The 26,627-nt window shown below is 56.4% G+C and overlaps 1 protein-coding gene across 2 annotated transcripts; it reads right to left on the reverse strand.

The window, feature by feature from the left end:
* Window positions 1–27: 27 nt before the first annotated feature.
* Window positions 28–26,627, reverse strand: HDGFL2 (HDGF like 2). 2 transcript variants are annotated; one of them, XM_039465621.2, is made up of 16 exons: window positions 26,418–26,627; window positions 23,207–23,283; window positions 22,975–23,113; window positions 14,692–14,892; window positions 10,490–10,606; window positions 10,338–10,409; window positions 7,552–7,708; window positions 7,338–7,413; window positions 6,925–7,234; window positions 4,749–4,852; window positions 3,771–3,844; window positions 3,461–3,531; window positions 2,905–3,006; window positions 2,154–2,367; window positions 839–965; window positions 28–337 (listed from the first exon to the last, which is right to left on the reverse strand). In XM_039465621.2, the coding sequence occupies exons 1-16, from the start codon at window positions 26,487–26,489 to the stop codon at window positions 241–243; spliced, it is 2,010 nt and encodes a 669-aa protein (XP_039321555.2). In that variant the 5' UTR covers window positions 26,490–26,627; the 3' UTR covers window positions 28–240. The 2 variants fall into 2 exon arrangements, with proteins under 2 accessions (XP_039321555.2, XP_039321554.2); XM_039465620.2 differs by having other exon boundaries at window positions 28–340; window positions 26,418–26,626.

Raw genomic sequence — 26,627 nt, forward strand, 5'->3', positions numbered from 1 at the left:
CACTGCTAGAAAACCAAAGCCAATAAATGTGATTTCTGTTTCATTAAAAAACCCTTTATCATCATTTCATGGTGCTTGGAAATCACAGAAATTAGGCAGAAAAAAAACCCAAGGGACCAAATACAAACAGCACGGCGCTTCCCCACAGTTCTCGCTCTGCTCTCCCGCCAGCTGGGGAAGGAGACGGACAGCCTGCGGCGGGCTGAGCTGGGGCAAGGGCTGGGCCCTGGGGCCCTCGGCTCAGCTCTCCTCATCCAGGGCCTCCGAGTCCCCCCGCGCCCTCTCGTGCTCCGGCCGGTCGCTCCCAGGCCTGTCCAGGTCAGGGCCCTCCCGCAGGCTGCTGGTGGGAACAGCGAAGGCAGTGTGAGAACACCCTGCCCTGCCCTGCCCTGCCCGTGGGTCGGTTGAGTGGGGACAGGCCTGGAGCAGTGTGCTCCATTTGTGGCACCTGGGGCTCGAGTACCAGCCTGTCTTCTGCCACCAGAGACCACAAACATCTCCGGGGTCCCCAGGCTGGACCATCCAGGCCCAGCACAGGGCAGCTGCTGGGTAAGCGAGGAACTCCACGCCTTGTGCCAGACAGCGGGCCACAGTGATGGGCACTGGCACCGTCAGGTGGCCGGGTGTCTGTGCTGAGCGCCCACCTGGGCTACCCTGCAGGCTCAGCCAAAAGCCACCTTCCTAGGAGGCTGGGTGCAGGCAGCTCACAGCCCTGGAGCTGCCTCGGTGGAAGGTCCCTGAGTCGGGGTAATACGCCTGGACCCTTCCCAGAGGAACCGGCGGCTCCTGTCATGCCGCAGCCTCTCAGGAGGCCGCCCTCCCGCCCCGGGACACTCACTCGTGCAGGTCTTCAGAGGAGCCGCGTCTCGGCCCCTCCTCCGAGTCCTGACCCTCCTCATGCTCCTTGTCCTCCATGCTCTCCCCCTTCTGCGAAGAGGCTTCGCCGTTCACCGGGGCGGAGAGATCTGGGTGGGACAGAGGGGTCTCAGGGCACTGCTGGGATCTGCCTGGAAACCCCAGAACCCTTCCACCTCGAGTACTGGACCAGGTGCCAAGCTGGGTGCCGTGGACCCATGCGTCCCCAGCCACCTGGACCCTAGCACCTGCCCAAGTGCAGTGAACTCGGCTCCCCCATCTGGTCTGAGAGCTCCCGCAGGGAGGGCCGGGCTCTTCATGGTCCCATCCTGCAGCCCGCCCCAGCCCCAGCCCCAGCCACAGTGGCCTGGACAACTGGGGGCCCAAAAAATGATGGAACGTGGGCAGCTCTGGGAGAAGACCACTGCAGCCTGGGAGAGTCAAAGCAAGATGAGGCCAGGCGAGGGGGCTCACAATCCCAGCACGTGGGAAGCCAAGACTCGAGGATGGCTTGAGCCCAGGGAATTTAAGACCAGCCTGAGCAACATGGCAAAAACCCCGTCTCCTCAAAAATGACAAAAATCAGCAGGGTGTGGTGATGTGGGCCTATAATCCCAGCTCCTCAGGAGGCTGAGGTGGGAGGATGGCTTGAGCCCAGGCCGGCAAGGTTGCAGAGAGCTGTGATCATACCACTGTACTCCAGCCTGGGGGACAGAGCGAGACCCCAACATGGGGGGAAAAAAAAACCACCAGGCTTCAGCTGCCCCAGGCCATGAAGCCCAATCCCAAGCGCGCCCATCTCACCACCAAAGGGCTGCTCTGAGCACCCATAATGGAGCCATGACAGCCCAGCAGCCCTGAGGGACATGCCCCGTCGCCTGTCAGCCCACCAGGCAAGCAAAGGCACCCACCCTAAAGCCCTCACCAGCAAACCTCTGCTGACTGCCTCTCTGAAGAATCCCCGACTCTTTGTCCCCGCTGCACGGAGTGCCCCCCATCTACAGGCATCCTGAACCTGGAAGCGGTGGAGGCGTGTGTGATGCACTGTCCCTGTCACCCTTCCGGCAGGAGCCCCCAGTGGCCTGCACCCTGGCTGCCCAGCACACAGTGGGGCCTGAACACCCCTCACTAGCTGCCCCATGGATGAAAGCTGGGTCTGCACAGAGACCCCTAAAGGGACACAACACTGGTGGGTTCAGGGCAGAGAGCAGAGCTGTGCTCCCCTTCTAGAATGTTCTGCAAAGCATCTGTTTCTTCAGCGAAGACCGAGGTTCAGGGCCGCCCCTCCCGCCCCTTACCAGTACTGGGCTCCTCCTCCGCCTGCTGCTGGGGGGCCTCCTCCCCGGCCAGCTCCTCTCCGGGCAGCTTCTCCTCAGCTTTCTCCTTCTCTGTCCCAGCCTTGTTCGCTTTCTGCACTGCCTCGATCTTTGGGCCCAGGACCCTTGACTTAAGCCGGGTGTAGACTTCTGCCGCCTTCTCCATCACGTCCTTGTTTGCTTTGTAACGGCGAATCTGGCCACCAAGAGAGGAGACCTGGCTCACCCAAGTGCAGCTGGCCCTAGCCCTGGCCTGAGCCCCGCCCCCAGCAATGCCCCCCTCCAGAGGCACCTTCCAGGAGCACAGCTCTGAGCTTTTATTTTTGAGATGGAGTCTCGCTCTGTCACCAGGCTGGAGTGCAGTGGCATGATCTGGGCTCACTGCAACCTCTACCTCCTGGGTTTAAGCGATTCTCTTGCCTCAGACTCCTGAGTAGCTGGGACTATGAGTACCTGCCACCACACCCAGGTAATTTTTACTTTTAGTAGAGACGGTGTTTCACCATGTTGGTCAGGCTAGTCTCAAACTCCTGACCTCATGGTGCGCCTGCCTCAGCCTTCCAAAGTGCTGGGATTATAGGCATGAGCCACCATGCCGGGCCCGCACCAGGCATTTCTGCATTTCTACCCAACAGCCCTCGGCCTTCTGGCTGCCCCAATAAGAACTCCCTGGGGGCCTGCACTCCAGGGCAGCCCCCCAGCCGGCACCCTGCACCTCTGGTTCCCACCATACCTTCTTCAAGGTGGCCACCACATCTGTGTTCTTCTGGAGGATCTGTGAGGTCACCTGCAGGGTCCCTAGCTCCTCCAGGGCATTCAGGCACCTCTTCACGTCCTGCAGGGTGGGACGAGAGTAAGGGGGATGGCCTGGCCAAGGGGTGCCACGGGGTCCCCAGGGGTCCCAGCAGGCAGAGGAGGACATCCTGGGCTCTCCCTGAGGGGAGCTGAAGCTGCAGAACAGTCCCCACGCATGCCCAGTTGACGGGGACCTGCAGGGACAGGCAGATACTTGGGAATGTTGGGGGTTAGCACTGGGGGCCTCCACGGCGCCACCTGCCGGGAAAGCTGGGCACTGCATGTCAGGACCAGCTCCCCCAGGGCTCTTGGCCAGGAGATCCCACGTGCTCACTAGCAATGGGAACACGGACCTCAGGCCCACCCACCTGCAGGACCCTGGCTTTGCCTCAGTTTCCCAAGACTTCTAAGGTAGCCCCGCCAAGAGGTGGCAGTGAGGACTGATTGGCTCAAGAGCCGAAGCTGCTCTGTGACCAGGGCTCTGAGGATCTTACCGGGCTGTCGACCTTCAGGGCAAACTTGATCTCACTGTGCAGCTTCTGTAGCTTCTCCTCCACAGAGGGCTCTGGGCCAGGGGAGAGAGCACCACGTGGGCCCGGGCAGGGGAGAGCCGCTGGAGGAGCTGTCGTGGGGGCCCCAGGTCTGCATGCTCCACCCCAACCCCTGCAGGGACCCCTGCGCGGGCCAGCCGAGGAAGTGCTGAGCACCCTCTCTAGGGACAGGCAGGACAGGCCGACCCCGCCCCGACTTGCCCGGCTCCCCTCGGCTAACTCGGTCTGAGCATAGCTGGGCAGCAGACCTCACCTTTCTTCTTCTCCACCTTCCTGTCCAGCGAGAAGCCCTCGGACCGCTTCCGGGTCCGCTCCACCTTCACAGGCCTGCGGAGAGGCGGTCCCCCTCATTCGGGCCCAGCCACTGCTGCTCTACCACCAAGGGGCTGGCGCTCGAAGGGAGACCCAAACCCACTGCGGAAGAAAACCCTGGGAGGCCCTGGGAGCTAACCTGAGAAACAGGAAAGTGAAGGCCCCACCACGACCTAGGCCTAGGGCAGACCAGGGCGGCCACAGGCCTTGAGCTGACCACATGCCAAGCCTTTACCCTGGTTCTTATGAAATCCCAGGATTCTTTCCCTCATTCATGTGGCCAAGGGCTGCTATGTCCACCCAAGTCAGCGAGCTAGGAAAAAGCCCTCAAGGGTGACACGCATGCAGGGGGAGGGGGGAAGAACCATCGCTGAGGCTCAGTGCCACAAGCCGCTCTGCACCCCGACACCGCCGTACCCACCTGCCATCTTCTCTCAAGCAGGTTTGTCCCCCCGAGGCCAGATGCCATTTAGAAAGTGAGCAGGGAGATAAGCTCTGTCTCCCAACCACATGGAGAGCAAGACGAAAGCCCCTAGGCCCGGTTCCTCCCTCCTCCTCTGCTCTGTGGACACTGGGGCTGGACTGGGGTGGGGCCAACCTGAGCACTGCAGGGCACTGAGCAGCATCCCTGGCCTCCACTCACCCCATGCCAGGAGCACCCCCAATCATGATAACCACAGATGTCCCCAGACGGGGCCCAGTGTCCCTGGGGGCAGAATCACTGGGGGACACCCCTGGGGTAGAGAAAGGCTCCAGTCCCACAGCAGTGGTTCCTACAGAACGCACACAACCCGAGAACCAGGAACTTCACCGAGATCCCGCTCCAAGGCTGAGCTGGGAGGTGGGGCTGCCCCTGTGAGTGGGGAGGGCTGCGGAGTGCAGGGCCCCCAGGGTGTGGAGGCGGCGGGGCAGGACTCACTTGGCTCGAGGCTTCTCCTCGGGCCGCGCTCTCTTCTCCTTCTGGCCAGGTTTCCTGGCAGGCTCTGTGCTTAGGGACTGCAACTTCTTGGCTGATTTCTTGGCCTACGGCAGTCAGGAAAAGGCACTGGAGCGGTGGGAAGAGGGCACTGCCCAGACCCCTAACCCATCCCACTAGCAGAGGCAGTTCAACCCTTCCTGCCACCCTCCACACTGCTGCAAGGTGCTGGGGCAGGATGGCGGAGGGCGAGGGGGGAACCCAGTGTCCAGGCTGTGCCTGGCAGTGGCTTCTCAGGTCCCAAGTGGATCGTAGGGTTCCTGGAGCCAGCAGAGGAGCACCCGGCAGAGGGGCAGCCCCACGGAGTGGAGGAGCACCCGGCGGAGGGGCAGCCCCACGGAGTGGAGGAGCACCCGGTGGAGGGGCAGCCCCACGGAGTGGGGGAGCACCCGGAGGAGGGGCAGCCCCTGCTCTCCTCCTGCCCAGCAGCCCTGGCTGTGGCAGGAATGCCTCCCACACCAGGACTTTGGTCCCCTTTCTGTGACGAAGGGAGTGACAGAGAGAAGATGGCGTTCTTTCTGCATTCCCCAAAGAAGGCAGGCCTGGCACGACAGGCACCATCCTGTGGAGTCCAGGGGCCCAGGATTCAGACTGGAATCCTGGACAGACTGGATTCAGACCATACTGCCTGAATCTCCAGGAGTGTAGAGGGGCAAGAGGGCCCACAGACCCACACATGGTACAGGACAGTCGCCACCCTAGGAGGTCTCCTACCTGCTCCCATGCTCACCTGCCAGCTGCACATAATGGCAGCCAGAGGGCAACCAAGAGCACCTGAGTGCAGGCCCATCCTTCCCCAGCCCACTGCCCTCCATGGCTCCCACTTCCCTCAGGGTCAAAGCCCAAATCCTCCCTGCAGCCCACATGGCCCTGCACAGCCTGCCCTATCCTCTCCCGCCACCCCCCCCCCACCTTTTCCCTCTCTCCCCTCCTCCCTCTCCTCCAGTCGCAGGGGCCACCTTGCTGTTGCTCTGGCACGCCAGGCGCTGTTCTCCGGGCCTTTACGCGAGCTGCTTCTCCTGCCTAGAATGCTTCCCGTCCCAGGAGTCATGACAGATCCCCTCCCTGCATTCAGAGCCTCACTTAAACCTAAACGCAAGCCCTGAGAGTCTGCTCACACCTTCAAGGTCTACCCTATTTAAAACAGAAACATGGCCAGGTGCAGTGGCTCACACCTGTCATCCCAGCACTTTGGGAGGCCGAGGCGGGCGGATCACGAGGTTGGGAGTTCGAGACTAGCCTGGCCAACACGGGGAAAGCCCATCTCTACTAAAAATATAAAAATTAGCTGGGCGTGGTGGCACATGCCTGCAATCCCAGCTACTCAAGAGGCTGAGGCAGGAGAATTGCTTGAACCAGGGAGGCAGAGGTAGAGGTGAGCCGAGTTTGCACCACAGCACTCCAGCCGGGCAACAGAACAGGACTCAAAAAAGCAACAGAAGGCCGGGCATGGTGGCTCACGCCTGTAATCCAAGCACTTTGGAGGCCAAGGCAAGTGGATCACCTGAGGTCGGGAATTCAAGACCAGCCTGACCAACATGATGAAACCCCATCTTAAAAAAAAAAAAACAGAAACCCCATACCACACTTCACCCTCCTCCTTAGCAGCACACACGCCGTGACAGCACGCACCACCCTCACCTTGTCATCTGTATAGCTCCTGTCCTCGTTTTGAGACAGGGCTCTGTGGCACAGGTTGGAGTGCAGTGGACTGATCACCGCTCACTGCAGCCTCCAACTCCTGGGCTCAAGCAATCCTCCCGCCTCAGTCTCCTGAGTAGCTGGGACTACAGGCACACACCACCACGCCTGGCTCACTGTTCTAAGGTTTGTATAGAGATGGGGTCTCTCTCTCTTGCCTAGGCTGGTCTCAAACTGAGCTCAAGTAATCCTCTCACCTCAGTTACCCCAAAGTACCGGGATAACACTCATGAGCCACCGTGCCCAGCCCCCTCCCTCCTGTGAACGTTACCTCCTGCAGGACAGGGTCTCTGGGCCCATGAACTGCGTTCCTGATCTGTGTCCCGGAACCTGGAACACGTTCTTGTACCCAGTAGGCATGCGCTCAGTAAACGTGTGGAGGGAAGGCAGGGAGTCCCGGCCGGCCTCCTGGGCTCACCTTTCTCTCCGGTTCGGCCTCTGGCTCGGAGTCGGACGAGGACGGGGGTCCCCGGCCCCGGCCCTTGCGTCCCCGCTTCTTGACGGGCTCGTCATCGTCCCTGAGCTCGTCGCCGCTGCTGACGCCGCTGCCCCGCTCGGCCTCCCCGCGCTCGGCCCGCTCGCGCCTCCGCTCCTTCTCCTCCTTCTCCTGCTCCCGCAGCCGCCGCAGCTCCTCCTCCTGCTCGCGCCGCCGCCGGGCCTCCAGCTCGCGCCGCCGGGCCTCGTCCCGCCGCTTCCACTCACTGATGCGGTCAACCTCGTCGCTGTCACTGGGGACAGAGGGGGCCGCTGGGCACCTCCGTTTCTCGGGAGCCCGCCCTGCCCCTTAGCTGACGGAGGAGCCACCAGAGGGGACCCGGCCCCCGCACCCACCTGTTGCTGCTGGAGCTGGACGGAGGGCGTTCGGGCTTCGGTTTCCGCCCTCGGGGTTTTGGGGGAGGCTTCTCAGCTGCAAGAAAAGAAGGAGGGGTGACCTTCCCACCCAGAGCTCCAAGTGACCAGGGGGCTGCCTGGGTGTGCCCGGGCATGGGCCTGCCAAGAGATGTGAGGGCCGCAGGGAGGCAGAAGGCGAGCGCCAGGGCCCTACCTGGCTTCCTGCCCCTCGGAGGCTTCTTCACGGACACGTCTGAGTCGGAGGACGACGAGGAAGAGGACGACGCCGCCGACCGCGCCACCGCCACCGGCTCAGGCTTGGCCCCGTCCGAATCTGCCTTGGAGTCCGAGTCGGAGGCTGACGGCGCCTTCTGGGGAGAAGCAGGGACAGGCCTGAGCATGAGGAGCCCCTCTGTGAGAAGCGGGGCCACCCGGCCACCGCCAGGCTCTGCGGGCCTCGGCTCACGACCCAGCTCCCGGCGCCGTCCATCCACAAACCCACCTCCACCCACGTGAAAACCCGGCTCTCCGGCGGCCCTGGGCACAGCGGGAGCTGCTGGGCCTTTCACCTCCTCTTCCTGGTCGTGGAGCGGGGGTACTTGAGACCCCGGTTTTCTTTGTGCAGAATCTTGTGTGGAGGCCACGCCAAACAAGCTGCTCTGCTCTGCCACCTTCCCCCTCCTCCGAGTACCCGGCCAAACACACACACCACACACCACAGGCAACACACACACACCACACACACACACACCACAACACACACACCACACAACATACCAGACAATACACAACACACACACACACACTACATACAACACACACACCACAACCCACAGGCACACACACAAAACAAAACACACACACCGCACACACCATACAACATACCAGACAACACACACACACACTATAGACACACCACACACTACAGGCAACACACTGACAACACACACCACAGACAAAACACACCACACACCACATGCAACACACACACAACATACCAGACAACACACAACACACAGAGGAAACACACACCACAGGCAACACACACCACACAACATACCAGACAATACATATAACACACCACACACAACACAGCAGACAAGACACACGACACAGACGAAACACACCACGCACCACAGGCAACACACACAACACACCACACACAACACATATACCACACAACATACCAGACACACACAACATACCAGAAAACACACAACACACAGACGAAACATACGTCACATGCAACACACACACACACTACACAACATACCAGACAACACACACAACACACAGATGAAGCACACACACCACACACCACAGGCAACACACACCACACACCACACACAACATACCAGACAACACAAAAAAACACACACAAAACACACACCACAGGCAACACACACACACACCACACAACATACCAGACAACACACAGACGAAACACACACACCACAGACAACACACACAACCCACAGACGACACACACACACACCATACAGATGAAACAGACCACAGGCAACACAAACAACACACAACACACCAGACAACACACACAATACACAGATGAAACACACCACATGCCGCACACAACACACACACACAGACAACACACCACACACCATATGCAAACACACAAACATCACACATTACATATAATACACACAAAACACAAAGACAACACACAACACAATACAATCTACAGACACCATACGCAAATACACACACACCACACATTACATATAACACACAAAACACAGACAACACATACACCACATACAACACACACATTACACACACAGATAACAGACACCATACACACACAAACACACACCACACATTATGTATAAGACAAAAAAACAACACACACACACAAACGCAGACAACACATGCCATACACACACAGAGACAACACACCATCCGCACACACAAGCACACCATCCGCACACACAAAAACAACACACAGACAACACCCACACACAAGACAACACATACAACACATACACACCACACAGACAACTCACACCACAAACACAAAGACAACACACAGCAAACACACAAACACACACACCACAGACAACACACACCACAAACACAGACAACACAGCAAACATACCAAAACAACACACAGCAGACACTCACAGATACACACCAGAGACACACCAGACCCATAGACCACACACACACACACACACACACACACACACAATCAACATATACCACACACGCCATGCAGACACCACAGAAACACAAACACAAAAAACACACATACCATACACACAGACCACACGCAAGATACAAACACACACCATACGCATACAGCAAAACACAATGCAATGCACACACACAAAGATACACAAACACACTGTGCACACAGGGACACACATGCACACACACAGGCACCATATATACACACAGGAACACAGCACACACGGGCACAACACACACACAGAAGGGAGGCACAGCATACAAACACGCATACACAGGCACCAAAACACACAGGAACATGTGCACACACAACACGGGCCCACAATCTCCACACACACCACACACATACACATGTACATGATCACAAACATGCATGCGTGAGTCCACACACACACACACACAGAGCACATGGGTACCGTGCACATAAACAGAACACACACACGCTACGCTCATACTCGCACCAGTGCACACCTCTCTCTCCTCTCGCTCTCTCGCTCTCATACAGACGCCTCAGAACTGCCTTACTCCCTTCCAATGCTGACATCCCAGAATCCCCCTCTACAAATCGGATGGTGGGCTCCCGGGTGCAGTGCGGCCATAGCAAGGTGAGCCATGGTAGGACTGGGAATCTGCACTTTTCACTGGTGCTCAGGGCAGACGTGGTCCTCTGGGGTCCCCTGCAGCCCAGGTCCCATCCCCTTTAGAAAGGGCACGCCCCTACCCAGGGGACAGTGCTGGAGACCACAAAGGTGCCCCACGAGTGACCACAGGAAACGGTGAAGCGCGCATTACCTTTTTTTTCCGTCCCCCAAGGGGGCCCCTCCGCGGCGCCCGGACCACCGCTTTCTTCTCAGGTGTGAAGTCCTAGGGGAGAAGTGAGCTGAACCAGTCCCGCAGCGGCCACCGCGCTTCCCTGCCCTCCCAAGAGCTGACCGCTGGCCCACCTGGTCGCTGGTCTTCTCTGACTCAGATGAGCTTTCCGAATTCTCCTCTTCGGAGGGGGACACGCTGGCCTGATCCAGGTCGCTGGAGGCCTTTCGGGCCCGTTTTGACACCGACATCTGCAAGGAGAACCGCCTGAATGCTCAGTGACGGGAAGGCCAGGCTCCTGGCAGGAAGCCCCCACCTGACTGCCCATCACCCACAATTGCTGAGCTCTAGAACCCCCCTGGGGGGCCAAGAAGCCTGTGAGAACCTCATCAGAGCCAGGGATCCTGAACCTTGGGGAAAGCAGCCACTCACAGAAAGACACACTCTAACTGGAGGTCTCTAGAGCCACCAGGCTCACAGAGACAGAAAGCAGGATGTAGACTAGCCTGGCACTAGGGGCTGCGGAGGAGGGTAGAGAGGGAGTGTTTCACTGGACAACATTTGAGCTTGGGAAGACAAGAAAGTTCTGTATATAGACCAGGCGTGGTGGCTCACACCTGTAATCCCAGCACTTTGGGAGGCTGAGGTGGGCAGATCACCTGAGGTCAGGAGTTGAACATAAACCGGACTGACATGGAGAAACCCCATCTCTACTAAAAATACAAAAATTAGCTGGTGCAGTGGCACATGCCTGTAATCCCAGCTACTCAGGAGGTTGAGCAGGGGGAATTGCTTGAACCCGGGAAGCGGAGGTTGCGGTGAGCCCAGGTCACACCATTGCACTCCAGCCTGGGCAACAAGAGGAAAACTCTGTCTCCAAAAAAGAAAAAAAACAAAAAAACAACATGGTCCCTTCAAAGGGGACTAGTTTAAAAATAAAGAAGTAGCCGGGCGCGGTGGCTCACGCCTGTAATCCCAGCACTTTGGGAGGCTGAGGCGGGTGGATCATGAGGTCAATAGATCAAGACCATCCTGGTCAACATAGTGAAACCCCGTCTCTACTAAAAATACAAAAATTAGCTGGGCATGGTGGCATGTGCCTGTAATCCCAGCTACTCAGGAGGCTGAGGCAGGAGAATTGCCTGAACCCAGGAGGTGGAGGTTGCAGTGAGCTGAGATCATGCCATTGCACTCCAGCCTGGGCACCAAGAGCGAAACTCCATCTCAAAATAAATAAATAAATAAATAAATAAATAAAATAAAGAAGTAAGTCCAAGTGCAGTGGTTCATGCCTGTAATCCTAACAGTTTGTGAGGGTGAGGCAGGCAGACCACTTGAGGTCAGGAGTTCGAGACCAGCCTTGCCAACATGGTGAAACTCCATCTCTCCTAAAGATACAAAAATTATTTGCATGTGGTGGTGCACATCTGTAGTCCCGGCTACTTGGAAGGCAGGAGAATTGCTTGAACCTGGGAGACAGAGGTTGCAGTGAGCCAAGATCACACCACTGCACTCCAGCCTAGGCGACAGAGTGAAACCCTGTCTTAATAAATGACAAACAAACAAACACAGACCACACACAGTGGCTCACACCTGTAAACCCAGCACTTTGGGAAGCCAAGGTGGGAGGATCACTTGAGCCCAGGAATTTGAAACCAGCCCGGGCAATATAGCAAGACCCCATCTCTAGACAAAACTTTTTTTTCTTTTTGGAGACAGTCTCACTCTTGTCACCAGGCGCCAGGCTGGAGTGCAGTGGCACGATCTCAGCTCACTGCAACCTCCACCTCCTGGGTTCAAGCAATTCTCCTGCCTCAGCCTACAGAGTAGCTGGGACTACAGGCACATGCCACCACCCAGCTAATTTTTGCATTTTTAGGAGAGACAAGGTTTCACCATGTTGGCCAGGATGGTCTAGATCTCTTGATCTCGTGATCTGCCTGCCTCGGCCTTCCAAAGCGCTGGGATTACGGGTGTGGGCCACTGTACTCAGCGACAAAACTATTTTTAGAAATATTTTTCTGTATTTTTCTCTATCAAAAATAAATAATTATCTAGATGTAGTGGTGACCACTGATAGTCCCAGCTACGGGGGAGGCTGAAGGAGATCACTTGAGCCCAGGAATTGGAGGCTACAGTGGGCTATGACTGCACCACTGCACACCAGCCTGGGCAACACAGCGAGATCCCATCCCAGAGATAAAATAAAATGAAACAATATGTAATGACAAGGAAATACAGTATTAGGTAAAAAACAAAAACAAAAACAAAAACAAATACATATTATGTGGTATACTGCCTATTCTGTACTCTACACACACACACACACACAGAGACACACACCCCGCCATGTGCAACACAAACAAGGAAATAATCTTTGCTTGGCTCCAAAACTCCTCATATATTATATTACAGGTATTTTTCTAGCTTCCCTATGTCTTTTCTATTTTCTAAGTTATCTACCGTAAACATGGTTTATCATTTTAGAATCAAAAGCAAATGTTATTTCAAAAAATAATACAAACTACACCTTACTCTATCCAAAGAATTTGCTGCTGGAATCTGTTTCTTTCTGCACCTGAATAGTTAGAAGTAGGCTGGGCGTGGTGGCCCAATCCTGTAATCCCAGCACTTTGGGAGACCAGGTGGGTAGATCACCTGAGCTGGGAGTTTGATACCAGCCTGACCAACATGGAAAACCCTGTCTCTTCTAAAAGTACCACAAAATTAGACGGGTGTAGTGGCAGGGCGCCTGTAAACCCAGCAACTAGGGAGGCAGAGGGAAGAGAATTGCTTGAACCCGGGAGGCAGAGTTTGCAGTGAGCTGAGATCATGCCACTATACTCCACCCTGGCAACAGAGCAAGACTCCATCTCAAATGGAAAAAAAAAAAGAAAAAAGAAGTTGCTGCTGGAATCTTGTCCTTTCTTTCTGCACCCAAATAGTTAGAAGTGGTCAGAAGGCAGAAGATATTATATACCAGGAGAATGGAAAACACACATCCACACAAGAACTTGTACAGAAATATTCAAGACAGCCTGATCTGTAATAGCCCAAAAGTAGAAACAACCCAACTTGGCCACAGACACAGGGATCGCCACACCGTGTCTCCTCCACACACTGCAATCCGACCCAGCCAGGAAAAGGAATGGAGCCAACCCGGGCCGCAGCGCAGATGCACCTGAGGACCTCAGGCTCAGTGAGGGAAGGCAGGCACAAAGGCCAGGCAGTGTGAGATCCCATTTCTATGAAATGTCCAGGACAGGCCCCTCCACAGAGGCAGGAAGGGGTGCGTGGGTGCCAGGGGCCAGAGGAGGGGCTGCAGGGCGACAGCTGATGGTGACCAGGTTTCTTTTTGGGGTGAAGGAAATCTGGAATAATGGTAATGATTGCACAATTCTGTGAACACACTAAAAACCACTGGATTACATACTTAGGAAGGAAAAAAATCTCATGATACGTGGATTAGAACGCAATTTTTTTAAAAAATGCATACTGAAAAACACTTATATTAAAGAAAGGGGCTAGGTACCATGGCTCACACCTCTAATCCCAGCACTTTGGGAGGGTGAAGCAGGTGGATCACCTGAGGTCAAGGGTTCGAGACCAGCCTGGTCAACATGCCGAAACCCCCGTTTCTACTAAAAATACAAAATTGGCCAGGCATGATGGCACACGCCTGTAATCCCAGCTACTCAGGAGGCTGACACAGAAGAATGACTTAAACCCTGGAGGCAAAGGTTGAAGTAAGCTGAGATCATGCTACCACACTCCAGCCTGGTGACACAGTGAGACTCCATCTCAAAAACAAAACAATTAGCCAGGTGTGGCAGTGGTTGCCCATAATCCCAGCTACTGGGGAGGCTCAGGCAAGATAACTGCTCGAACCTGGGTGTCGGAGGTTGCAGTGAGCCGAGATGGTGCCACCTGCCTGGGTGACAGAGTAAAAGGTGGACGGGGGCGCGGTGGCTCACGCCTATAATCCCAGCACTTTGGGAGGCCAAGGCAGATGGATCACCTGAGGTCAGGAGTTCAAGACTAACTTGGCCAACATGGTGAAACTCCATCTCTACTAAAAATACAGAACTTACTCAGGCGTGGTGGCGGGTGCCTATAATCCCACCTACTAGGGAGACTGAGGCAGGAGAATCGCTTGAACCCGCGAAACAGAGGTTGCAGTAAGCCGAGATCGCACCACTGCACTCCAGCCTGGGTGAGAGTTAGACCTTGTCTCAAAAAAAAAAAAAAGGTGGGGATGCAGGGGATGGAGAGCAGGCTGCCAGGCGGGCATCAGAGTGAGGGGACGAAGGGCCAGCCCGCCACGGTCCTCCCCTACCTTTAGCGCCAGCGTCTTCCTCTTCAGGCCGCTGTTGTCACTGCTCTTGTCTGAGTCCGAGTCACTCTCCATCCTGTCGCTGGCAGCTGTGGCGGTCACCGTTGTGACAGCCATGACCCCCCGGTCCTCGTCGTCCTCATCAGCATCACTGCCGCCGGTGGGGTTGGCCTCGGGGGCCTCGCTGTCGGAGGAGCTCACTGGCTGTGGGAGTTGGGGCAGAGAGCGCACATCACCACCTGTCTTGAGTGGATTCCCCGATCAGGACGGTGACCCAGAGGACACACACCAGACGCAAGACCCTGAACGTCAGGGCGCAGTCTCCTGGCTTTACAAATGGGGAAACTTTTTTTCTTTTTCAAGGCCCAGAAAGGCCAAAAAACGAAGGCAGGAGAGTGAGATGGATTCGAGTATGGTGGGCACTGGGTTCGGGCCACAGGCTTCAGGGTTAAACCTGGGGCAAGTGACTTCAACCTCTCTGTGCCTCAGTGACCATATCCCGGCAATGGGGATGGCTGTCTTGACCTCAGAGGCCTGTGACTAGGAAGACGTGGAAGTGGAGGTGGAGCACCTAGGACAGCGCCCAGACCACGGCAAGAGGTCAAGAAATGCTTGGCCGGGCGCGGTGGCTCACGCCTGTAATCCCAGCACTTTGGGAGGCTGAGGCGGGTGGATCACGAGGTCGAGAGATAGAGACCATCCTGATCAACATGGTAAAATCCCGTCTCTACTGAAAATACAAAAAACTAGCTGGGCGTGGTGGTGCATGCCTGTAATCCCAGCTACTCAGGAGGCTGAGGCAGGAGAATTGCCTGAACCCAGGAGGCGGAGGTTGCGGTGAGCCGAGATCGCGCCATTGCACTCCAGCCTGGGTAACGAGAGTGAAACTCCGTCTCGGAAAAAAAAAAAAAAAAAAAAAAAAGAAATGCTTTGGGAGGCCGCACCAAGCAGATCACCTGAGGACAGGAGTTCGACACCAGCCTGGCCAATGTGGTGAAACCTCGTCTCTACTAAAAATACAAAAATTAGCCGGGTGTGGTGGTGCACGCCTGTAGTCCCAGCTACTCAGGAGGCTGAGCCACAAGAATCACTTGAACCCGGCAGGTGGAGGTTGCAGTGGGCTGAGATTGCCACTGCACTCCAGCCTCGGCGACAAGCAAGACTCCGTCTCATAAAAGAAAAAAAAAATTATGAAACAAAAAAGCCGCATTCTCCTGGTGTGATGACCAAGATGGCATGCAACAGGTTGCAGTGAGCACACACGGTGGCCAGGAGAGAGCGAGGCGGAGGAGATGAGGGTGTGAGAATGGGTGAGAGGCATGTCATGGGGCTCAGAGGCAGTGAGGCCAAGGACAGGCAGAGCGAGGCCCACATTTGTGCCCGGGTGTTGCAGCCGGGCCAGAGGGAGCAGGGAGGACACGGTGCAGGCCATGCCAGTGCAAGTAGTGATGCCGGGACAGAACGGAAGTGGGGGCTGAGGAATGTGGGCGTCAGCGCTGGTCAGGAGAGAGGGCCAGGAGGAGGGAACCACTGGAGGGAACCACGGCTCTTCCTCAGTTTCCCTGCTCCCTCCCAGCTCAGCATGTTCCTCCCAGACCAGGAGCCCATAGCAGGCGCACACCATCCTCCGCACACAGATGCAGGCTAACGGTCCCCACTCAGCACACCAGGAGAATCAGAACCAGGTGTGGCGGCACCCTCACTGCTCGGCTGTGAGCACGTTCTGTCTCCCTTGTGTCATCGTGGCCCGTGGCACAGCGACAGTGCCCTGTCTGTATAATTTTTGACAAGATTAAAAAGGGTAAGACTAAGTAGGTCAGGCCCCAAACGGAGAACACTGAGAGTAATAACGCTCTCGAGGTGGGTCTCCACCACGCCTCGCCCACAGAGTCTTCGGAGGAGGGTTCGCACACTTGGGGTTTCTCTTTGGAGCATCTCTGGTAAGGAGGGAAGGGCTGGGGGTAGGGAGTAGTAGCTCAGAGAGGAGGAGACCCAGGTTCCTTCCTGGTGGCCCCCTCCACCTAGTCCCACCCCTGATGCCCCAGAATCTTACGCAGGAGGAGCTGGTGAGTTCCAGCAACCTAGGAGCCACGGCCAATTGTGGGATGTATCAATGCCCCATGTAACCACTAGGAATGAGCAGCCTAATTTTGCAGACGAGGAAAAAGGCAGAGAGAGGTTCACTAACAGCTCAGGATCACACAGTGAGTAACTGCAGACCTGAGATGCAAGCCTGGTCGGCCGTGGCACAGAAGCCTGGACCACAGCCACTCCTCATTGAAAAGGCTTCTCTGGCTGGGCAAGGTGGCTCACACCCGTAATCCCAGAACTTTGGAAGGTTGACACGGGTGGATCACGAGGTTAGGAGTTCAAGACCAGCCTGGTCAGCATAGCAAAACCCCACTTCTACTAAAAAATACGATACTTAGCCGAGCATGGTGGCACACGCCTGTAGTCCCAGCTACTCAGGAGGCAGAGGTTGCAGTGGGCCAAGATCACGCCATTGCACTCCAGCCTGGGCAACAGAACAAGAGTCCGCCTCCAAAAAAACAAAACAAAACAAAAAAACCCTCCTTGCTTTTGACCACCTGTCACCCACTCTGTGCTTCTGCAGCCCCATCAGGCAGTTGGGAAAACCGTGCATGTCCCACAGGTAGGGAAACTGAGTCTCTGGGAGGGAAGTGACTTCCTCTACATTGTGCATGTGGATAAAGCCGGAACCTCTGGGTATCCTGGGGTCGAACTGCCTTACAGCAAAGGTTTTAGGAAATCTAACCCACACCAAGAGGTCCGGAGGACACGAATGCTGGAGGTACAGAGAAGAACCCAGCAATCAAAGGCCAAAACCAGCCAAATTCCAGTCCACCCGGCTGAGAGAATGAGGGGAACAGCTCATTTCTCTCACTGTCTCTTCAGGGATCAGCGCAGGGGGGTGACTAAATTGGAAAAGGGAAGATCAAATCCAGCTCTGCTTCCCTGTTCCCAAGTATCCCCTCCACCATTCCCCAGAGTGCTTCGTGTCAACATGCATCTTCTCACTGGATTCTCCCAGGAGCCCACTGAGAGGCCAGCACTTCCAAATCCTCAAGATGAGGAAACTGAGGGCCAGGCACAGTGGCTCACACCTGTAATCCCAGCACTTCGAGAGGCCGAGGCAGGAGGATCACCTGAGGTCAGGAGTTCGAGACCAGCCTGGCCAACACAGTGAAACCTCTACTAAAAACACAAAAATTAGCCGGATGTGGTGACGGACACCTGTAATCGCAGCTACTGGGAAGGCCAAGGCAGGAGAATCACTTGAACCCAGGAGGTGGAGGCTGCCATGAACCAAGATCATGCCATTGCACTCCAACCTGGGCAACAGAGTGAGACTCAGTCTCAAAAAAAAAAAAAAGAAGAAGAAGAAAAGGAAACTGAGGCTCAGAGAGGAGGGACATCTGAAGGGGGACAGCTCAATGGTCAAGATTCCCTGTGAGCACAGGGCAGAGTCAGGACTGGCTCCCAGGCCCACCTGCCCATACCTCTGGCTCTTGGCCTCAGCTCCCACTTCTTCTTTTCTGAGATGGAGTTTTGCTCTTGTTGCCCAGGCTGGAGTACAATGGTGCAATCTCAGCTCACTGCAGTGTCTGTCTCCCAAGTTCAAGCGATTCTCCTGTCTCAGTCTCCTGAGTAGCTGAGATTACAGGTACCCACCACCACACCTGGCTAACTTTTGTTTTGTATAGATCAGGTTTTACTATGTCGGCCAGGCTGGTCTCGAACTCCTAACCTCGGGTGATCCACCCTCCTTGGCTTCCCAAAGTGCTAGGATTATAGGCGTGAGACCACCTAGCTTTTGTAGTTTTGGTAGAGACAGGGTTTCGCCATGTTGACCAGGCTGGTCTCGAACTCCTGACCTGAAGTGATCCTCCCCCGCTTGGCCTCCCACAGTGCTGAGGTTATAGGCATAAGCCACCATGATCGGCCCATCTGAGCACACCCTTGAGTCTCATTCTGCTCAATCAATGGAACAAATACCTCCCACCTGGGCCACTCTCAGGATTACTCTGAGGACCAAAAGACAATGCCACTGGAACCAGGCCAGACTACCATTTTTCAGCTACTGGCTTCTCGAGGGGATGGGACCCAGACCACTCTCGGTGGCATTACTAGTTGCACTAAGGCTGCTAAAAGAATGAGAATGTACAGAGAAATGGTAAAAAGGAATTTGAAGGAAAAAAAGGAAAAAGAAAGATACAAGAATGAGCCCTTGGCCAGGCGCAGTTCCCCACGCCTGTAATCCCAGCACTTTGGGAAGTCAAGGCGGGCAGATCACCTGAGGTAAGGAGTTCGAGACCAGCCTGACCAACATGGAGAAATCCCATCACTACTAAAAATACAAAAACTAGCCGGGTTGGTGGCACATACTTGAAATCCCAGCTACTCGGGAGGCTGAGGCAGGACAACCTCTTGAACTCAAGAGGCGGAGGTTGTGGTGAGCCGAGATCGCGCCATTGCACTCCAGACCGGGCAACAAGAGCAAAACTCCAGCTTAAAAAAAAAAAAAAAAAAAAAAAAAAAAAAAAAAAACGCCGGGCGCGGTGGCTCAAGCCTGTAATCCCAGCACTTTGGGAGGCCAAAGCGGGTGGATCACGAGGTCGACAGATCGAGACCATCCTGGTCAACATGGTGAAACCCCGTTTCTACTAAAAATACAAAAAATTAGCTGGGCATGGTGGCACGTGCCTGTAATTCTAGCTACTCAGGAGGCTGAGGCAGGAGAATTGCTTGAACCCAGGAGGCGGAGGTTGTGGTGAGCCGCGATCGCGCCATTGCACTCCAGCCTGGGTAACAAGGGTGAAACTCCGTCTCAAAAAAAAAAAAAAAAGGCGAGATGCGGTGGTTCATGCCTGTAATCCCAGCACTTTGTAACGCGGAGGTGGGTGGATCACAAGGTCAGGAGTTCAAGACTCAGCCTGGCCAAGATGGTGAAACCCCGTCTCTACTATCTTTCCTAAAAATACAAAAATTAGCCAGGCATGGTGCCTCACAAAGTAATCCTAGCACTTTGGGAGTCCAAGGCAAGTGGATCACAACGTCAGGAGATTGAAACCTTCCTGGCTAACACGGTGAAACCCCGTCTCTACTAAAAATACAAAAAATTAGCCAAGCAGGGGGTTATGTGTCTGTAGTCCCAGCTACTCAGGTGGCTGAGGCAGGAGACTTGCTTGAAGCCAGGAGGCGGACGTTGCAGTGAGCCAAGATTGCACCACCATACTCCAGCCTGAGTAACAGAGCAAGATTCCATCTCAAAAAAAAACAACAACAAAAATTAGCTGAGTGTGGTGGCACACACCTGTAGCCCCAGCTACTCAGGAAGCTAAGGAGGGAGGATCATTTGAGCCTGGAAGGTTGAGGCTGCAGTGAGCCATGATTGCCTGGGCGATAGAGTCATACCCTGTCTCAAAACAAAAGAGAAACTACTCAGATTCCCATAAAGCTGTGCTTCTAAAAGCCAGCATGTGTACTGGCTACGTCCGAAGCATCCACAACAGGCCGAGCGCAGTGGCTCACGCCTGCAGTCCCAGCACACTGGCCAAGGTAGGTGGATCATCTGAGGTCAGGAGGTCGAGACCAGCCTGGCCGACATGGTTAAAATCTCGTCTCTACAAAAATACAAAAATTAGCTGGGTGTGGCGGTGGGCACCTGTAATCCTAGCTACTTAGGGAGCTGAGCCAGAAGAACTGCTTCAACCAGGGAGGCAGAGGTTACAGTGGGCCAAGATCACACCATTGCACTCCATCATGGGTGACAGAGGGAGAATGTGTAGCGAAAAAAAAAAAAAAAAAAAAAAAAAGGACAGGGCGTGGTGGCTCAGATCTGTAATCTCAGCACTTAGGGAGACTGCGGTGGACGAATCACAAGGTCAGGAGTTCGAGACTAGCCTGGCCAACATGGTAAAAGCCTGACTCTACTAAAAATACAAAAAATGAGCTGGGTGTGGTGGTGGGTGCCTATAATCCTAGCACCTCAGGAGGCTGAGGAAGGCAAATTGCTTGAACCCAGGAAGTGGAGGTTGCAGTGAGCCGGGATCAGGCTCCATCTCAAAAAAAAAAAAAAAATAAGAAGCATCCAGGACAAAACTTGGCAAGTAAAACTTCAAGGCTCCCATCCTACACGATTAAAATCTACGCCTCTAGGGGAAGTCCAGGAATCTGCATCTTTCTTTTTTTGTGTGTGTGAGACAGAGTCTTGCTCTCCCTGGTTCAAACAATTCTCCTGCCTCAGCCTCCCACGTAGCTAGGATTACAGGCGTGCGCCACCACGTCTGGCTAATTTTTGCATTTTTATGACAGACAGGGTTTCACCATCTTGTCCAGGCTGGTCTTTGACTCCTGACTTCATGATCCACCCACCTTGGCCTCCCAAGATGCTGGGATTACAGGCCTGAGCCACCATGCCCAATCAGAAACCTGCGCCGTAAACACACATTGCATTCGGAAGCACAGATGGGCTAGAGGAGCTGAGAGCGGCAGTGGCCTCAGTTAAAGCTACTTCTCATCTTGGGGGATCTGTGAAGGGCTTGTTTAATTTCGTTTCCTCGAAGACAGGCCTCTCTACAGAGCTTAGCAAGCTGCAGGTGTCCAATAAATATTAAATGGGGTGATGGTGGGATGATTCACCAGGAGGTAGTGAGCTCAGGACAGAACCAAAGAGAACCTGACCTGGGGCCAGGAAAAGATCCCATGAAACTCAACTACCTTGAAGGATTTCCGACCTACCCAGCTGTGTGTCTCCTAGACACACCATGGGTGTTAGCGTAAAATACTAGCAACACGCAACATCAGCAGGCCCCCGCCCCCTGAGAAGGGGCTACCAGATCCTCAGCGCTCAAGAGACATCTGTTGAGTGAATCCTCAGTCCTGGACCATGAGCTCCCAGAAGGCAAGGACTGTGCCTGACTCATCCCGTGTTCCTAGTCCCCAGCGTAGCATGTGCGCATGGCAGGTGTCAACACCGAAGCGTCTGCGGATCCAGGAGCAAATGCTCACAAGTGCCACCCAGCCCAGGCTGAGATGAAGGAGAGGCACAGACAGGCCGCCTCAAGACCCCAGGTTTGCAAGCAAGAACAGGCACCACAAAGAGACTCCATCCTCCACTCGAAAAAGCCAACGGCTGGGCCCCTCCTGCCTTCCTTGGCTCAGAGCACCTGGGTGTCCTTTTCCTCCCCAGTGGCCAAGCTTTCCCTAGCTTGTGGTCAGTTCCCTGGGCCTCCTCACCAACTTCATGTGCGCCCCTGCTAAGCCTGGGCTACCCCTGGCCCCCAGCCTCTCACAGAAACCTCAAAAGCAGTGTGGCTAAAGCAGAGGAAAGAACCCCAGCTCAGTTTCCTCACTCCCCATCTCACCCCAAAATACTCAGAGGAAGGTACCTTTCTCCCATCCTTCCACGGCCTTTTAGCAATTTGGTTTCTACTTTTCTCAATTCCTTCCTTTCCCAGAATATTGCCAGACAACCATTTGCCAGCGAGATGTCATCTGATTCTCGGTGTTTTTTCCACCTGACTGAGAACTCTCACATCTATAAACTACGGCCTTTTTCACTCCTCTAAAATCTGCAGTAACAGTGAAAGAGAGGGGTGTTCTCAAAGAAAAAATGTCTCTTCCTAAGAAAATAAAAGGTTTCATGAGAGCTATGACAACACTCTGTTAGAAACTTGGACTGGCTGGGCGCAGCGGGTCATCCCTATAATCCCAACACCGTGGGAGGCCGTGGCGGGCAGATCACCTGAGGTCAGGAGTTCAAGACCAGCCTGGCCAACACGGTAAAACCACATCTCTACTAAAAACACAAAAAGTAGCCAGGTGTGCTGGTAGGCACCTGTAATCCCAGCTACTCGGGAAGCTGAGGCAGGAGAATTGCTTGGACCTGGGAGGTGGAAGCTGCAGTGAGCTGAGATCTTGCCACTGCACTCCAGCCTGGGTGACAGAGTGAGACTGTCTCAAAAACAAAAAAAAAAAAGAAAGAAAGAAAGAAAAAAAATCTGGGCTGATTCTAGAGCAGAGGTTCTCACCAGGGCTGACTGCGCCCCCTCCACCCAGGGGACACTGGGCAATGTCTGGGGACACCTGTCGTCATGAATGGGGTGGGGACACTGCTCAGCACCTCCAGGGCCCACAACGCGCCACCACAGAGAACGATCAAGCGCCACATGTCCACAGCGCCCAGAGGAGAGACCCTGACCTGGCGGCCTCTTCTTCCCTCAGAAGCCCCCTTTAGGCTGGCGCTCCACCCTGGGTACTCACCGGAGGGGCGCTGTAGCTGGCGTGGGGGTTGTTCTGGATCTCCCACAGTCCTTCATTGAAGCCTTTCCTCTTGTTGGGTTTCCCGTACTTGTCTTTACATTTGTCGTAGGGGAACAGGTCCTTGGGCCCCAGGAAGGCTCTGGAAAAGGGAGTCAGTGGCCAGTCCCAGGTGAGTGAGGCCACCCCGGGAGGCACTAGAGGAGAAAACCAAGCCCCAGCAGGGGACACTTACGTTTCGTGTGTGCCAAAGAAAAAGATGGGGTACTTGTTGGGTGGGGGCTTCACGGCGCCGTCAGCGATGTCATCAATCTGCAGTGAGAGGCCAGTCAGGCTTTACCCAATGACCCAGGAAATCACCAAGAAACAAGCCACGGGGCTTGGGGCAAAGCACATGGGAGGAGGAAAGCCTTCAACCCAGGAAGCAGAAGCCCCTTCCCAATAGGAAGCTGCATTCTTCTGTGTACCCTCCCTGCAAAGCTGTACCCCACCCAGAGAGATCTCCCCCGACCCCAGGGAGAGAGCTGGCCCCAGGGCAGGTGGTCCACCTGAGCAAAGTCAGATCCGGCCCTCTGAAGCAACCAGGGGGAGGGGTCAGGCTCAGCAACTATGGACTCCCAGGACCTTCCCTGGGGACCCCTCCCGCAAAGACGGGCTTGCGGGCGGTCCCCCAGGGGATGCAGCTGGCAGCTCCAAGGATGCAGAGGGTGGGGGGTGGGCTGCAAGAGCCGGCCCTGAGCATCCAGGAAGTCCCACCCTCTCCCTGCAGGCCCATGGGCTACGGCAGCTGTCAGTCACCTCCCCACAGGAGGCTAGCAGCCCCTTCACTTCCAATCAGGTGCTTGGAGAGCCGGCTGGGGAAGGGGGGACTGGGGAGAGAAAAGCGAGTGGTCTGGGAAGAGGAGAGCTGGGAAAGGGAGCAAGTCCCTGTGAAGTTGCATTGCTCTGGTCTCTCCCAAGAAAGTCTGCGCCAGCACATCAGGCTCGAGGGGCTTCTCCAGTCCCCAACGCATTCCTTCCCCATCCGTGTCTCCAGCTTCTGGGGGCTCCTGATCTTCCCTGCCCCACTCACCCAGCTTTCCTCTCACTCAAGTCTTCTCTCGGCTACTTCCTCAGAGTCCCTGGCCCCTGGGCTCGGCCATGGGCAGCCAGCCACAGCATCCCTCTCCCGACAGAAGCATTCCAAACTCAGTCCACCAGAGGACCAGCCCGGCATGCCTCCCAGGGCTGCTGCTTCTCCTGCCTCACCCAGGACCCACCCACAGTCCACCTATCCTAGCGGCAGCGCCAGCTTCGGACCTGGGATGGTTCTCATCCTGGGCACTGTGTGGCCTCCCCCTCCACGGCCCCTCCCTGCTGCCCCAGCTTTCCACCCCGTGCCAAATTCCTCACTCCTACCGGGCAGATTCCACCAATCTCAGTCCTGGGAGACTTATCCCTGAGACCTGGAGATGACAGTAGCCTGGGATCCCTGCCCCCCTCTCAGGGCCTGGAACTCACCCACCCGCATATCTGGGACTCCCAGGCATGGGACATCCTTCAGACCAGGTCACCAGGAACCATCCAGGTCCTCAGGACCCCAGCTTCCTCTAAAGGGGTACCCAAGGTCCCCTCAGCCAGCCCCTTCCCTCAGATGCGCTCCCCGTTCCCCGGGCCCAGGCCTGTCTCCATTTCAAGCATTGGGGTTGGACCACCCCACCCTCAAGTCTCCCCAAAACCAGCTTCTACATCCTCCTCCCCACAGGGGGCCAGTCCCCAGGGTCCTCCAACAGGCCCAATGCCAACTTCATTCTAAGTTCCGGTTCCCCAAGCGACAGTGAACCTGTGAACAGACCCCAGCCCCATTCCCCCACACGCAGTCCCTCACTCAGGGGTCCCAGGTTCCCTTGGCCTTGACCCTTAACCTTCCCACATGGCTGCATCCACCAACTCGGGACCTCTAGCACATGGCCGTCAGCCCCCCAGCCTCTCAAAACTGGGATTCTCCACAAGGGAGTACTTCAGCCTGGGGCCCCCCGCATCACATGTCACCCCTAGCCTCAAATCTCAAGTTCCCCAGTTCTGCTCAAACTTGAACCTTGACCCTTCAGGCCTAGGACCCCCAGACCCTGAGGCAAGAGTCCCTCAGGTCCCAGACCCTCCCAGACACCCTGTTGGTGACTTTTTGAGGCCCTGGTGCCCCGGACACCCCCAGATACACAAGGCATGGCACCCTCTGGCCCAGGACACCCCCAGACCCCAAGAGGGCATTTCCCTCAGGCCCAGGACTCCCCCGGGGAGAGTTTCTCAAGCCCCAGACACCTCTAGATCCCCAGGGCACAGCTTCTTCTGGCCCAGGATCCCCAGACCATTGGCGTGCAGCTCCTTCAGGCCTCAGACACCCCCAAATCTCCAAGACGTGGCAACCTCAGGCCCTAGACACCCCCCAGATCCCCAAGGCACGCCTCTCTCAGATCCAAGACCCCTAGTCCCCCAGGGCAAAAATTTCTCAGGCCTCAGACACCCCTAGACCCCCAGAGCACAGCTTCCTTGGGCCCAGGACCCCAAGACCGTTGGTGGATGGTTCCTTCAGGCTCGATACCCCCAAATCCCCATACCCCCAGGGCGCAGTTCTTCAGGCCTAGGACACCCCTAGATTCACAGGGCTCGGCTCCCTGAGTCCCAGAACTCCCATTCTCCGAGGGCGAGAGTCTCTCAGGCCCCAGACATCCTCAGAACCCCTAGGCGAGGACCCCTGAGGCCCAAGGGCCCCAGACCCCGGGGTGCGGCTCCTGCAGGCCTCGGACACCCTCAGAACCCCGGGACGCGGCTCCCTGAGGTCCAGGACACCCAGACCCCGGGGTGCGGCTCCTGCAGGCCTCGGGCACCCCAGACCCCCAGGACGCGGCTCCCTGAGGTCCAGGACACCCAGACCCCGGGGTGCGGCTCCTGCAGGCCTCGGGCACCCCAGACCCCCAGGACGCGGCTCCCTGAGGTCCAGGACACCCAGACCCCGGGGTGCGGCTCCTGCAGGCCTCGGGCACCCCAGACCCCCCAGAGCGCGTCTCCTGCAGGCTCCGGACACCCCAAGACCCCAAAGACGCGGCTCCGTGCAACCTAGAACCCCCACCAGACGCCCGGGATGCAGCTCTGGCAGGCCCCGGACACCTCCAGCCCCCCAGAGGGCGTTCCTGCAGGCCCTGGACACCCCCAGACCCCCAGGGCGCGGCTCCTGCAGGCCCCGGACACCCCCAGACTCCCAGGGCCCGGCTCCCTGCGGCCGAGGACACCCCAGACCCCTGGGGCGCGGTCCCTGCAGGCCCCGGACACCCCCAGGTCCCCCAGACCCCCGAGGCACGGCTCCTTCAGGCGCCAGACGTCCGCTGTCCCCCGGTGCGCGCCTGCCTCAGGCCCGGGGCCCCCGCTGCCCCACCCCCCCACCGGCCCCATCTCCCGCGCGACCTCACCCGGGCTGGCCAGTGCGGGTAGCCCTTCATCTTAGCGAACACCAAGTCTCCGGGCTTGAAGGCGTGTGGCATGCTGACGGCGGGAGGCCCAGGCCGCGAGAAGCGGGGGCAGCGGCAGTAGCGGCTGCGGCGGCGTCGGCGGCGGCGGCAGCGGGAGGCGAAGCCGGGGGCGGGAGCCGGACGCCGAGGGGGCGGGGGCGGCCGCCTGGG

Source organism: Saimiri boliviensis, chromosome 14 (genome assembly GCF_048565385.1).
Source record: "Saimiri boliviensis isolate mSaiBol1 chromosome 14, mSaiBol1.pri, whole genome shotgun sequence".
NCBI classification, from domain to species: Eukaryota; Metazoa; Chordata; class Mammalia; order Primates; family Cebidae; genus Saimiri; species Saimiri boliviensis.